We start from the raw sequence: 16,005 nt of genomic DNA, 5'->3' as shown, positions 1-16,005 counted from the left end.
GTACTATAAAATATAAAAATTGTATGTCTACATATTGGTGAATAATTGAAAAGGTAAATTTGAAAATAGTTCAGTGTTCTTTTTAATACTGATTTGGTTTATTTCATAATTTTAAAAGTATCACATAAACTGTAGAAAATGTATAAAATTGCAAACTAATAACAACTATAATCTCTTGCATTTCTTACAAGTTACTGTTAAAAATACATTTTAGAAATGAATCCTTCCCTATATGAACTCCAATCCTATGCCAGAGATGGCCACTGTAACAGGCTTGGTAACATCTTGTTGCTGTTGTTCTTGTTATTTGTTTTGAGGCAAGGTCTCATGCAGGCCAAGTGGCCTCAAGTTCACCATGTACTTGAGGTCAGCCTTTATTTCTTTTTATTCTTATCAATATATAAATTCATATATATGCCTACACACATCCATATCCTTTTGTATTTGTTGTATTTTTGGTGTGGATTTTCTGAGGCAGTGTCTCCTATATCTCAGGTAGGCCTCTGACTTCTTGCTATATAGCCAAGGATGATCTTGGACTCCTGATCCTCCTGCCTCCACCTTGCAAGTGCTGGAATCATAGGTATATGCCACCATGCCCAGAATATATCGTTTATTAAAGAGCAGATATAGTCAACATTCAACAGCATGAAAAATGTGGAAGCGATCAGCTCCAGAGAATGAGATCCTGACGATGGGATTATTGCCCTGAGAAGAAAGAGACAAGATAAAGACTGCTTCCTTTCTCAGTACTCTCCACTACAGGAAGAAGATCAAAGAAAGTAGATGGTCATCTGTGACCCACAAAAAGAGCCCTCATCAGAACAACCAACCACGAGAAATAAATTTATGTTGTTTAAGCCATTTGTTAGTTACCTGGTCAAAGTAGCACTAAGTAAAATAACAAAAATATTTATTATGTTGCTCCAAGAAGCTAAAGAAATGAGTAGAGATACATACTATGCTCATAGGCTGAAGACCCAATATACTACTATGTCAGTTCTTCCACGCTACTGACTCAATGAACTGCACCCTCCCCAACTCCAGCAGACTTGCTTGAAGAACTTGTCAAGCTGACTCTAAATGCATATGGATATGCAAACGATAATGCCTAATTTACCATAATTGTTAGAAGCATAGCATGAAGGTCCTTGAGCCTACAGATCTCTAGAGAAACCAGGAATGTTAATCACACAGGTTTGTCTTTCCACTGTGAAAGATGAAAACACTGTTCTTCATCCAGAAAGCTGAGAACTGGAAGTGACTAACAGCCTGGTGATCTGCATTATCTGTTGGGCCAGGCCATATTATCAAGCTCCTACAAGCAAGAATGGAGGTGGCTAGTAATCTAAATGACCCTTATAGCTAGGGGCTCCCCCAAGCTCCCACAACAGGGACCAGAGGTGGCTAATAGCCCAAATGACCTCCATACTATTTTTATGACCAAGACCAGGCCAGGCCCATCTTATTGGAAGAAATGGCATGTACTCTGAGTTGAGCTTCAATGTAATTACACGTCCTTGTGCTATGGAGACTGTCATACATCAGGAGACCTTTTTCCAAATTATACAAGTCTTAAATACACTGGGGATAGACTGCCTGTTATTAGACTCCTTAAAGTCTGATGTGGGTTGACGAAGTCAATCTGCACGGGGTTTTCATTCTCATCTCTTTGTGCAATTCACTTCCCTTTATGACACCTGCAGGGACCCCCTCACATAATAATTCAAACTGTCTAAAACTGATATAAAAATAGAGCAATTGAACCAAACCAACCATGCAAAAATAGAACCTCACTCATACAGTCAATTAATTTTTTTAAGACATCAAGCTATTCAGTAAAAAAAGTGAAACTCAAGCTGGAGAAATAGCTTGGTGGTTAAAAACATTTGTTACTCTTCCAGAGAATTTGGTTTCAGTTGCCAGCATCCACACAGAGGCTCACAACTATCTGTAACTCCAGTTCCAAGAGATCCAATGCCCTCTTCTGGCCCTCAAGGCACCAGTCACATACATGCATTCAGGTAAAAAAATAGAAAATAAAAAATTAAAAAATATAATTAAAATTCTAGTAAAATGGTATTAGACCTTAATATTAAAATAAATGAACCTAAACCTCTACCTCCTACCATCCACAAAAATTATAAATATCATTAAGCAAATGTCAAGCGATTATTTCAGATAAGATATACTTTAAAAATTCAAAAGCTAATGTCTACAAAGTTACATATTTACAATCTGAAAAAAAAAAACTCTCAACTGCAAAAGGAAAGATGGTAGTTCTGTAGGCAAAGCCTGGCACCACACACACATAAGGTGACACTACCAATGACAGCAATATCATGAACTCCTTGGTATATACATGAAGTAACAATCACCAGTTAACATTCTTACCAAAACCACATAACTCATTCTAATCATGAAAACAAAACAAAAAACCTCATACAACCCAAACTGAGGGACAGTTTACAAAATAAAGAGTTGAATATTCTTTAAAAGGTATGAAACATTAGCAGGCTGAGGAACTGTCATAAACTAAGGAGAGATAACACCTAGCTGTAAAGTAGGACCCTGGATAGAATTCTGCAACTCAAAGAACACATTGCTGGGAACGTGTTTTAATTTAACTTAATGAGACTTAAATGACATGTATGGGCTAGTTGCTACATTGTTAATAACCTACTTCCTAACTATAGTAAGGTTATATAAAGGATATATGGAAATTTGGTGTGATTTTTTGCAACTTGTCGGTTAGTCTAATATTAGGGTTTTTTAATGACTATTTAAGAAGAGTAATAATCTGACAATGATTGACAGCAAGATGTCAGAGCCAAAAGTCCCAGGCCTCGGGGCTGAACAGAGACACTGTCAGAACAGCAACATGCAAATCAAACTGCCATTAGAGAACTGGAGAGAAAGCTAAGTGGCAGCAAACCAGGTGTGTGAAAAATGAATACAGAAAGCTCTGAAACAGGCACAAGCCATTTCACTGCATCTGCCACTCCCCCAAGCTAGCAAACCTCAGCTCAGTGGCTCTAGAAAGCACCATAGTGGAGAAGAAACAATGAGACATACATTCAGGATTTGACCTTTATAGGGGATTACTCAAAAAGCAGGTAAACACTAATGGATCCAGCAGAGAGCCAGTAAGTAACAGTGAGACACAGTTATTTTTAAGTCACTCACTTAAACAGCAAGAAAAAAACTGAATGAAGAAAATTTAAGGCATATACATTGTTAGCTGGTTAAATATATGTACTTTGGGAGTTCTGGGGGGAGGGGGAAAAAAAGAAAGGATTAAAACTTTACTTGAATCCTGTCTCAAAAAACCAAAACCAAAACAAAACTTTATTTGAAGAAATAATGACTACATTTTTTTCTAAGTATAACAGAAAAAAAAAAAAAGCATCTCATAGAAGACAAAATTGCCAACTAAATATACTAAAATACACAAACTGTGTTGTAAAAATAAAAGAGAAAATATTTCTCAAATAAACAAAAGCTGAAGTACAAGAAATACTAAAAGTGCTCTGCAAGTTCAAACAGGAAAATCATGGACAACAACGTAAGAACATACGGGGGAAAAAAGCTCAGTGGAAATGTAAATAGTCAAGCAGCACGATGCTAGAAAACTATGATACATAAATGTACTGTTGGTGTTTTATATTTTTGCATTTTGTTTTGTTTTCTTATTCTGGAAAATGAACCTAGGGCCTCTTGCATGCTAGACATAGCTCTACCACTGAGCTATATCCCCACATTTCATAAAGCACTTTTAGTTCTGGCAGAAAATTTCAATGACAAAAATCATAAAAACTAAAGCAAGTAAGTATAAAGCCACGTTGATACATATACAATACGTAAACTGTGATATAAAAAGCATAAGGCAGAGATAAGTGTTTACTGCTGTAGTTGGCAGCATTATCCTGGGAGAGCTGGGCCTATAAATGAGGTGGACTATGAGAATACAACAGCCAAGCTTTATTCAAAGCATCAGGCAATTTCTACTCTGAGGGCTAAGAAGTATCGCATGAACCAGGCAGTGGTAGCGCACATCTTTGATCCCAGCACTCAGAAGACAGAGGCAGGCAGATTTCTGTGAATTTGAAGTGAGTCTGATCTCCAGAATGAGTTCCAGGTCAGCCAGAGCCACACAGAAAAACCCTGTCCCAAATATCCTGACCAAAACAACAACAACAACAACGAGTCACATGCATAAGGTGTTCAATCCCAAAGACAAGCCATTCGTGGCAAAAACACATTTCTCAATAGAGGCACACGAGTAACACAGCTGAAGTAAACTCACTCCTATCCCTACACCTGGAAGGAACAGAAAAACACATTCTAAGAACAATTCTGTATTTTGAAGAAACTGAGATCACAAGACACTTGTTTTGCTGGAATTTTCTCATAAGCACTCAGAATTCTCACACCTCTATTCTTGGACTGTGTTCAACAGATAAGGCAGTTATGAGTAAAGTATTTGTATGCAACTAATGTTGCTTTGGCTTACAATATTATACGACTTTCATAAACACTCCATGATAACTGCAAAGAAAGTGTTGTAATACAAGAATTACCACACAAAACTCTCGGGCACCAATCTCAGTGGGAAACTGATAGTTTATTAGAATGCCCCACTCCAAGACTGACTATGGCCAGGGACACAGTGGACTCACAAAGCCAAGCTGTGATGTTGGTCTGCTTCTAAGGCAAGTTTTTTAATTAAAAAAACAAAAACAAACAACAACAACAAAAAAAAACACCAGGTAACCAGGTGGGAAGCAAAGCAGGAGGGCAGATTAGCTAAACACAAAAAGAATAGATTTTCTTCTGAGTACAATGTATCCAGGTAGCTAAGCAAAGCATTTGAAGCTGATTGGCTAGGATACTGGCTTGCGGACCTTCCAGTTCCCCACTGTCCTGGGAGAAAGGAACATAGCAGGGTATTGTGGTTTTGCTTAAGTAGAACATACATCATTAATTCAAGCAGAACGTTCAACAAGTATGGAATTGTAAGTGAAAGGCTGTTCAAGCATCCAGGCAGGTCGAGTCTGAGAACCTGAGCTTAATTTGACTTTATAATCAAAATGGAGACTTAAAAACAAAAATGGCTTCTGTCATGTTAAAACCAAACGTAGGTGCTAACAGAGGAGCTAGAGTTTTAAGCTGGTTACAAGAAAAGGTGCCTATAGAAGACTCACAAATGGAAATAAGAAAAAAATAAAAGCATACTAGTACCAAAAATGGACACAAAGGATGGTGACAAAAAACAAGAGGATCAAGATACAGTAAGACAAGAAAGAATTAACCAACTGGCAACAGTATTTTTTTGTTTTGTTTTGTTTTTGTTTTTGTTTTTCCGGACAGAGTTTCTCTGTGTAGCACTGGCTGTCCTAGTCTTGCTTTGTAGACCAGGCTGACCTCGAACTCACAGTGATCCACCTGCCTCTGCCTCCTGAGTATTGGGATTAAAGGCGTGCGCCACCATGTCCAGTTGGGTTTCTGTTGTTGTTTGTTTGTTTGTTTGTTTGTTTTAAAGAGACAGGGTCTCAAATAGTCCACATTGACCCTGACCTCACTGCATAGTTCTGATCCTTCTGGCTCTACCTCTCAAGGGCTGGGATTACAAAGGTGTGCCCATAGATCTAAACACAGAATTGTCACTAGAGGAAACTCAAATGACTGAGAAACAAAGCAATGTTCAACAGCCTTAGCCATCAGGGCAATGCAAATCAAAACTACTTTGAGATTCCATCTTACACCTGTCAGAATGGCTAGGATGAACAACAGCAACAAAAAAGTGACAGCTTGTGTTGCCAAGACTGTGAAGTAAGGGGAACATTCCTCCATGGCTCCACTGCTGCTGGGAGTGCAAACTTGTACAGTCATGATGGCAATCAGTGTGATGGCTGCCCAGAAAGCCATAATCCATCTACCTCAAGAGGTAGCTATTCCACTCTTGGGTATATACCAAAAGAACACTTTACCCTATCACAAGGACACTTGCTCAATCATGTTCATTGCTACTCTATTCATAATATCCAGAAACTGGAAACAACCTAGATGTCCCTCAACAGAAGAATACAATAAAAAAAAAAAGTGGTACGTTTACTCAATGGAGGTATTACTTAACTGTTTTGTTTTTTTTTTTTAAGGCATCGTGAAATTTACAGGCAATTGGATAGAACTAGAAAAATTCATCCTGAATGAGGTAACCCATATCCAGAAAGATGAATATGATCAGTCCCTTATTCAGCCATCATCTGAGAAGCTTCCTCCTGCTACAGATGGGAAAAAATACAGAAACTCACAGTCAGACACTGCACAGAGAGAGAAACCTGACAACACACAGCTCTCAGTGGGATGTCTTTACCAAATCCCTCCCCTTAGAGCTTAGGGAACTCTGTAGAAGAGACAGAAAGAGTGTAAGAGCCAGAGGTGATGGAGTACACCAGGAGAACAAGGCCCTATGAATCAACTGGACAAAGCTCATGTAAACTCACAGAGGCTGAGGCAGTGTGCACAGGACTTGCATGGGTCTGCACCTGCTCCTTTGCCTATGTATTATAGCTTCTAGCTTAGTGTTTTTATGAAACTCCTGAGTGTACAAACGAGTGGGTCTCTGATTCTTTTCCCTTCTCTTGGGCTCTTTTCCTTGGTTGGTTTGCCTTCTCCAACTTCAATGTGATGGGTTTGTATTATCTTGTTATATTCTACTCTGTTATATTTTGTCATTAGCTCTTAGAAGCCTGTTCTTTATTAAAGAAGGACAGAAGGGGAGTGGACATGGATGGGAGGGGAGGCGAAGAGGAATTGGGAAGAGTAAAGAGAGGGATAAGTATGACCAGGATATATTGTATGAGAAAAGAATCTTTTTCTGTTGTTTATTTTTTCAAGATAGGGTTTCTGTGTAGGCCTGGCTGTCTATTTCCAATAGAAGGGGGTGGAGGGGGGAGGTGATCAACTTGAAATTGAAGGAGAGTCATGAGAAGGGAGATCACAGGCTTTGGGGGATGGGGGCTTATTATAGAATTTTAAATAAATTAAAATGGAACCTTAGTGTTCTATTGCTGTAAAGAGATACCATGACCATGGCAACTCTTATAAACAAAACTATTAATTGGAGCTGGCTTACAGTTTAGAGGTTTAGTCCATTATCATCAAGTCAGGAAGCATGGCAGACATGGTGCTGGAAAAGAAGAAGGAGAAGGAGCATTCTACATCTGGACCAGCAGAAGAGAGAGAGACACCAGGCCTGGCTTAAGCATCTGAAACCTCAAGCCCATCCTCCAACAAGGCCACGCAAGTTCAACAAGGCCATGCCTCCTAACAGTGCCTCTCCCTATGAGCATACAGGGCCATTTTCATTCACCCACTGCAGAACCAAACTGAATTCTAAATATGTATGTTTATAAGCACACAAGGCTACTCTAAGCCTTAACCACAGACACCTCTCTTTACACTGAACTGCAATGAACTCAGGTGACTCATAACTGCTCAAAGTTCAAAGAATAAACACCAATCCTAAGGTCAGCTATAACAGGGTTTTTATACCACCCTCTAATGTTCAGGGAACATCACAAAAGAGGAAACAGGGAGGATGGAGCGCCTGAAGATTGGAAGGACGGCTGTAAAACACTGTCTTCAGAGCATGACACAGCACGACAACCATCTCACCGCCACTGTAGTTGCTTACACTGGGCGTCACAAAGCTGTGCCTGTCTGCAGACACTCATTGACTGGAAGGAGTTAATGACACTTTACCTGTCTGTGCCAAACTACCTACTACTAATAGATCCTAGGGAACAGCAGGAATTGTCTTCAGCTGTGTACTCAGTTGTGAGCCTACCAGCTCCTGTGGATATTTCCAAACCCCTGGCCACAAAAAACAATCCTGGTTAAAAATCAATGGGTCAAAAAACAAGAAGATGTGACTACGGAAAAGGGACTTAGATTTGTAAGGAGAAGGGAAGGATGACAGACGTAGAAAGAAGACAATAGAAGGCAGGAGTGAGAAGAAACAGAATGCATTATACATAAGTATAAAATTGTCAAAGAACAAATGTAATCAATAAAATAAAAAAATAAGCCTTAACTACAAAGACATACTGAACAAAGGACGGGAACATATTCAATATACATGGTAACCAAAAAAGAATAGAAGTGGCAAAACTTAGCCAGGGGGTGGTAGCACACGCCTTTAATCCCAGCAGTTGGGAGGCAGAGGTAGGCAGATCACTGTGAGTTCGAGGCCAGCCTAGTCTACAAAGCAAGTCCAGGACAGTCAAGGATATACAGAAAGACCCTGTCTCGAAAAAAAAAAAAAAAAAAAAAAAAAAGAAAGAAAGAAAGAAAGAAAGAAAAAGAAGTGGCAAAACTTAGATCAAACAATAAAACAATACAGACTATAAGTCAAAGACTGTCACAAGAGGAAAGGGTAATTATATAGTAAGTTGGCCTATTCAGCAGAAAGGTAGACCAGTTTTAAGCATATATTCATTAAACATCAGCGCACCCAAATATATGAAACAAATATTAACATAGAAGCCATGAAAAATATTAGGAACAATAATATCAGAGATTGTATTACATTTTTATTTGCTTATTTTGTGTGAATATGTATTGGCATGTACTCGACACTGTACAAATGAGGAGGTCAGATGACAGCTGGATGGAGTTAGTTTTCTCCTTCCACCATGTGGGTCTCAGGGTCCTCAGGCTTGACAATAGACTTGACAGTTAACCTTTACAAGGTAAGCCATCTTAGCTTGACAGCCTGTCAGAGATTTTAATGCCTCATTTTCAATAAATATGTATGTATAAGTATATGTGTGAAATAAACCATGATATATTTACCATTCAGCAATTAAAAAGAAACAAGTACTAATATAGAACTAATAGCATTTAGCTAAGTAGAGGGTATATGTAAAATATTACTACTATATGATTACGTTTACACAAAACTCTCCAATAAAATGTAATAAGATTCATAGTATAAAATATTGCTCAGCAATGCAAGAACATGATTATCAACATATATAAGATAAATCTCAAAAATATTATGGTTAATTAGAAGCCTTCACAAAAGCAAACATGGTTTATGACTACAGCTATGTGAAATCAATCTACTCAAAAAGAAGCCAAAACTGTGGTTTCAGTTCAGTGGCAAGCAGGAATTAAGAAAAGTTAGATGTGAACTATCAGGAAATGCTAATGGTCTATTGATTTGAAAGGTATATGCCTTTGACAAGCTCACAAATGTATGCTTAGAATTGTATGCTGTAATATATATGGATTTTACCACAGAAGAAAAATGTTTAAAGTGGTTTTTTTTCCAAAAGAAAAAATTTGTAAAATATTGAACTCTGGGATTAGATACTAAGGGAATATACACAGATGTTTGAAACTATGGATTCAAACTTTAGAATGAACTAATGGACAGAGAAGAAAAAATGAGTAGGTGTGTGTTAAATAGAGAGTTAACGGAAATGTCTAGGTAGTGGATGAGTATTCAATAGAAAATTATATACATTTTTCTATATACTTGAAATTTTTGCTATCTTGGGGGGCAGGAAGTCCACTGAATATAACTGAAGCAGTGATTTCAAGAAAATTTGTAGACCTAACTCTTCTTTTTTTGTTTTGTTTTGTTTTTTTCCATGACACCAGTTTCTGTGAATAGCCCTGGCTGTCCTGGAACTCACTTTGTAGAGCAGGCTGGCCTCGAACTCATAGATCTATCTGCCTCTGCCTTCCTAGAACTAGGATAAAAGCTGTGCACCGCCACGCTTGGCCTGCATTAAACACTTTTGTTTTGTTTTGTTTGATTTGGTTTGGTTTGGGGGATTTTGTTTATTTTTTGTTTTGTTGTTGGTTTTTTGGGGTTTTGGTTTTTATTTGTTTGGTTGGTTGGTTTTTGGTCTTTTGGTTTTGGTTTTGTTTTGAGTCAGGGTTTCTCCATGTAGCCTTAGCTGTCCTGGGCTCGCTTTGTAGCCCAGGCTAGCCTCAAACTCAGAGATCTGCCTGCCTCTGCCTCCCCGAGTGCAGGCATGTGCCACCATGCCTGGCTACCTAAATCATTTTTATTAATAGAGGTGGCATATACAAATATAAATAAATTCCCAGCTCAAAAGTGAAGAAACAGAAGTGCTGGCAAGATGGCTCAGTGGGTGCCGGTGCTGACTGGCTAGCCTGCACTCAGTCCCCAGAAGCCATAAAGGGAAACGAAGCAGTCAGCTCCTGTAAGTTGTTCTCTGCCCTCTACACACACGCACACCCCAGGGTGAACGTGGCCACACACAGACAGACGCATCAATTTTTATTTAGAAAAATAAGTAAATAAAGTACCAAATAGGAAATAAGAACAAAAGCAATAATTAATAACTTATAAACTAGAATATAGGCAACAGTAACTAATCAAAGTCTACTTTTTATCTGCGTTTTCTTTGGAGCACTGTCTGTGTAGCCTAGGCTGATCGCAAACTTGCTAGAGCTGAAGATGAGTTTGAACTCTTGACCTTCCTGCCTCTGCCTCCTTTATGCTGGGACAATGTACTAATCATGCCTGGAATTTTTCTCTTTTAAGTCTAGGTAACATGCCAGATAATTTAAGTAAGAAAAAATGTTACAATAAGTAAGTTAATAAAGGACAAAAGGAAAATAAGCCCCGAAATAAGAGAAAAGCCTGGAGTCATTAGAGGATACTTTGTAGCCTTCTAGGCATTTATTTTAACATCCATATGAAATGGATGATGTCCTAGACAAAAAAAAAAAAAAAGTTTACCAAAAGTAAGTCATATGAATTAGAATATTCAAGCTATACAAATCCTGTTATAAAAACCAAAAGTTATCATACACGGCACTTGGGCCTAGAGGGTTTCATGAATCCACCAAAGCTTCAAAGAGAAGAGTCCCAATAACCCAAAATTGTTCCTGGGCACTAAAAATGAAGGAATACTTTTAAGTTCTCTTTGTGAAAAAATGGAAAACAATGGAGATACTAAATTTAATAAGGGCAATATAAAGAAGACAAATATGAGATATAAATATCAACATAAAAGTACAAAGTTTAAAAATTAGGAAATAGAATCTTATATCACACCAAGAAAATAACAAATCTAAATCAACTGAGGTTTACTCCAGAAATGCAACACTGGTTTGTCAAAAGACTGGGGTGGGGGTGGAGCGGCATCATTTCTACACAGGATGAAAATGCTTCAAGAAAATCAACACATAGCACCCATTTCTGGTGGGGAAAAGCGGGGGATGAGCACTCTCTTAAAACAGCAAAATATACATGCTATAAGCCTAGAAAAATATAAGACTCTTCTTCAATAAAGAAACAGAAAAAAAATGTATATCATTTCCAATGCTGTTCAACATTATCCGAGAAGTTAAAAGCAATACAATTAGATAACAGAAAAAAGTAAAAGAATGAGGATTAGAAAAGCAAAACTACTTGTATTTGTAGTTAAGCCTTGGAGACGCACATGTGAACTAGAACAATAGAAGGACTGAGCAGCGTGGAATACAAGAGTAATGTGAGTTGCGTAGGCTTCAGAGATAAACTAACAAGTAGTTAGGTTGCTATGTACAGAGAAGCCCATGTACAATAGCAGTAACAAGTTAAACTATGTTGGGGTAAATTTACCATGAAATAAACACAAAGTTGTATGAGGAAAACAGTCCTTATGATAATTAAATAAAACCTAGATTGTGCTCTAAAATAGAACTGAGCATGATGGAAAGGTGTTAACTGCCCTTAGCTTGTAAATTTGATGAAATCTGACTAAAAATAACACCAAACTTTTATAATAATAGAAATAGGTGAGTTAATAGCAAATTTATATTCATATGAAACATAACCAGGTAATCACTGGAAAAGAACAGGTAAAAGAAAAGGAAGACTATCCCAACTCAAAATTAGAATTATGCTTTAAAGTCTCTATGATTACAAGTATAATACCTAGGGCAGGATAGTTATAGCCAAGAAAACACCCATGCATTTTAATTTAAACTGAGATCACAATTTTCATAGTTGTTGCAAATCAAAAACTATATGTGATGTTCAAAAAAGGATGAGTTAAATTTGACCTGGAGAGAAAAGATAGAAATCAATAAAAAATAGAGAGAAAATTAAGAGTTATATAAAACTGAACATTAAAGAGCAGAAAGTATTTTCAAAGTAGAGATGATGAAAATTTTCTAAAAACTGGAAAAAATATATGCAAAAAAAAAAAAAAACCTTGAAAACTCTGGGGCATGTATAAAAAACAATAGTGTATTATACAGAGCAGTTTATACACAGAATGAATAAGAAGCACAGGGGGTCAACGTCAAATAACAGAATCCAGAAAAGCTAAGCATTTAGAACTTACTGCAGTCAAGCTTTGTATGCAAAGAGGCTTATGTACTTCATTCCCATTATGCTAACTTGAATGCCCAGTTAGAGCCAACTGCCATAGAGAGCTAAGCAGAGACAAGAGGCAGCTTTTAAAAGCACTATTCCCTACACTAGCCTTTACGCAAAGCTGGACAATGCAGGAGCGATGCGTTCCACGTTAGTCTGCTCAGGTTGCCACAGAAAAGTACCACAGTATAAACATGAAATGTATAGTCTTGGGTTTTTCATACTATTAAGTTTAAGGTTGAAGTGCCACATAGTTTAGCTCCCTGTGAGAACTCGTCTCTGTCTTGAAAATGGCAGCCTTTCACTGTGCCCTCTCATGACACCCTCTGAGCACAAATGGAAAGCTCTCTCTTCCTTTTTAAGATTTATGTTTTTATCTTTATTTATGTGTATGTGTCTGTGTTTGTATATGCTACATATGGGTAAGTATCTCAGTTCTGGGGTTGCAGGTAGTAGTGAGCTACACTTTTAACTGCTGAGCCATCTCTCCAGCCCCTCACTTCCTCTTCTTATAGAGCCATCAGCATTATCAGATTAGGGACCCCCGAAATAACCTCATTTAACCTTCATTGCTTCTATAAAAGCCTTATCTACAAACAGACATTACCAGGGTAGAAGCTTTAACACATTTTGGAAAGACATAAATAAATGTTCCATCCATAGCACAGCATGTTAGTTCTAAACCTAGAGGGTTTGCAACTCCTGTGCTTCCCTCTTCAAATGCTTCCACCAGCATCCAGAGAATGAGAAGCCATAGCAAGAAATAAATGCAAGCTATACAAGTGAGGTTACACTGGACCATCCAGCGCCTACAAAGCCATCAGATAATGAAAACTGCATGAGCAGTCTCCAGTGACAAAAGCTGAATTGTAGTACTCAAGGGAAAAGAAGCTGCTGCTGTGAGGCCCTGGGTGGGGAGTCCGCCACACAGCAGTGGGCACTAAGATGCATACCTTCTGGCTCTGCTTTTTGACCGAGACCTTTGAACTCTATAGGATTTTCCTCGGCCCCTGGAACGACTGCGACTTCTTTTCCTTCTGGAGCCGTAGGAGGAGCTGCTGCTTGACCTGTGCCTGCGCCTGAAACAAACCATAATCAAGCATCACTGCCATGAAACGTTTTGGTTGTGAGCATTGAGGGGAGATCCAAGCCTCATTCTTGTGTTCCACTCTTTCCTCAAAGGAGGCAGGATAAATAAAACACTACTGACCTCCAGTAGGCAGAGAGATGACCTGCAGTTGGACTAGCTCCTATTTAAGACGTCATGGCTCACAGTAGTATCTGATCTTTCCAAATATCATCAGATAATGCAAGAAGTATACCACTGTCTATCCACTTGCCTAGATATAGACAAAGGATGAAAACCCTGGGCCTGACTAGAAGAAAAACAACAAAAACAACTTTGGGTTGAGATTTAAGCACATAATTACTAAAAGAAAATTATTTTATCCAACAAAATTAAAAATACAAGACCAAGCCTTAAGAACTGAACTCTCACTACTGTATACATAAAAATTATGAGCATTAAGCTTCTCTCATAAGAATGTGAACAAGGCCGACGGTCTCTAGACCAGGACCATGACTCAGACCTTGGCGTCCTCCCACCCTTCCTGCGGCTGTACATCCTGCTATCTGAAGAACTGCTTGAAGATGACCGTCTCCGGTGTTTCTTTCTTCTCTTGCTTCTACTTTCTTCTTCCGTGTCTGAAGACCGGCGTCCCATCTCTATAAGAGTTCAACAACAACAACAAAAAATCCAAACTTACTAACACAATAAATGAAATTCAAGACACAAAATTTTAAACTTTTTAAGAAAGAAAATTGACTATGTTCAAGTTGGCTGTGAACTCCTGGATCCGACTGATTTTTCTCCCAAGCCTCTGGAGTAGTTGGAACTGCTGGCACACACCACTGTACCAAGCTACATCTTAAAACCTTACAAAGTAAAACATGCTTAGCTTTTTAAACTAGCCAAGTGAAATAGCTTTAACACTATCTTCTATCATATCAATGTCTTTTTTACACATTCTGACCAACTTAAAATTTGCACCAATCCTAAAAAAAAAAAAAAAATTCATTATATCAATTTTCTGACATTTTAAGTCGTTCTTATCATTAACTGTCTAACATCGTTTAGTAATTAACCATTACTAAGTAATAACTAGTAGTAATTAGTCTTCCATTTTTAAAGGATGGATTTATTTATTTATTTGTTTATTTATTATGTATACAACATTCTTCCTGAATGTCTGCCTTCCGGCCAGAAGAGGGCAGTAGATCTCATTATTGTGAGCCAACATGTGGTTGTTGGGAACTGAACTCAGGACCTCTAGAAGAGCACACAATGCTCTTAACCTCTGAGCCATCTTTCCAGCCCCTAGACCTCCATTTTTATACTCCCTAAAGATGATAGATACTTTAGAGTCATATTTTTCAAGATGAGTTCTAATTATTTAAAGTTTTTTTGAAATTTTATTTTTATTTTATATGTATAAATTTTGCCTGAATGTGTTTGTTCACCTCATGAATGCAGTGCCCATAAGGGCCAAAGATGGTAACAGATTTCCTGGAACCAGAGTTATAAATGGCTGTGAACTGTTACGTAGGTGCTGGGAATTGAACCCAGGTCCTCTGGAAAAGTTGTGTTCTTCACTGCTGAGCCATATCTACAGACCCTTAGTGCTAATATGTAAATGGAAAGACCTCATCAGTCACTATGGAGATATGAGTGAAACAATGCACTATTATTTCTCCTGTGAAACTGAGGGAAGTAATGTTAACTGAACTGCCAAACTTGATGGTTGCTGGGCAGACAATCAGCTCTTTACACAGCTAGCTTGGTATGAGTTTTACAGAAATCATTCACCAATTTAATTTAAAAAATAAAAAGAATGCTGATGCTTTTTTGACAGTGCAATCCTACTTCTAGAAATATATGTGAAATTTTTATTAGGACAAGATAAATGCATGGGTTTGATATGTAGCTTAGTTGGAAAACTGCTTGTCTACATGCAAGACGCAGTAGGTTCTCCAGCACCACACAAACTCAGAGTGTTGGCGCATGCCAATAATCCCAGCACTTGGGAGGTCGAAGCAAGAGAGTAAGAAGTTTAAGGTCCTCCTCAGCTACACAAAGACATAAGAATTGAAGGCTAGGTAGCCTGGGATATGTGATCCTCCCTTAGAATAAAAGGAAGAAAAGATAAATTCATGAAAGTTTTATTACAGCATTATTGCTATTATCATTATTTATAATTACTATTATTATATCTATGGAGAAGCTATAAGAAAACACATACATAGAAATAAAAATAGAATGGACATGCAAAGAGTACTTAAAAAACCAAAAAGAAAATAGATCCTTATAAAAAGATTTCCAGAATACAATATGGTTCAGAATGCATCCCTCTAAAAGAAAATAGCAGCTCCTTTCAGGCCAGACACAAGCAAGCATAACAGCATAGCTACATGTGGCTAATGAGAATTAACCACACCTGGCCAGGGACCACAGACCTACCCAACTATAAAGCCAGTGCCCACCCAACATCACAACAATCAAAACTGCCTGTCTGCATGATGAAAACTGCATGGGG

General features: G+C 37.9%; 1 protein-coding gene across 1 annotated transcript in view; it reads right to left on the bottom strand.

The window, feature by feature from the left end:
* The window catches only part of Rsrc1 (arginine and serine rich coiled-coil 1), a 70,579-nt gene extending 57,056 nt beyond the window's left edge, over positions 1-13,523 (bottom strand). Inside the window, exon 1 of the mRNA XM_051157274.1 lies at positions 13,366-13,523. Coding sequence (XP_051013231.1) covers positions 13,366-13,505 — 140 coding nt within the window. The 5' untranslated portion in view covers positions 13,506-13,523. The remainder of the gene's footprint in view (positions 1-13,365) is intronic.
* Positions 13,524-16,005: the final 2,482 nt, after the last annotated feature.

Source organism: Acomys russatus, chromosome 15 (assembly GCF_903995435.1).
Source record: "Acomys russatus chromosome 15, mAcoRus1.1, whole genome shotgun sequence".
Taxonomy (NCBI): Eukaryota; Metazoa; Chordata; class Mammalia; order Rodentia; family Muridae; genus Acomys; species Acomys russatus.
This window is presented reverse-complemented; position numbering and strand designations above follow the sequence as displayed.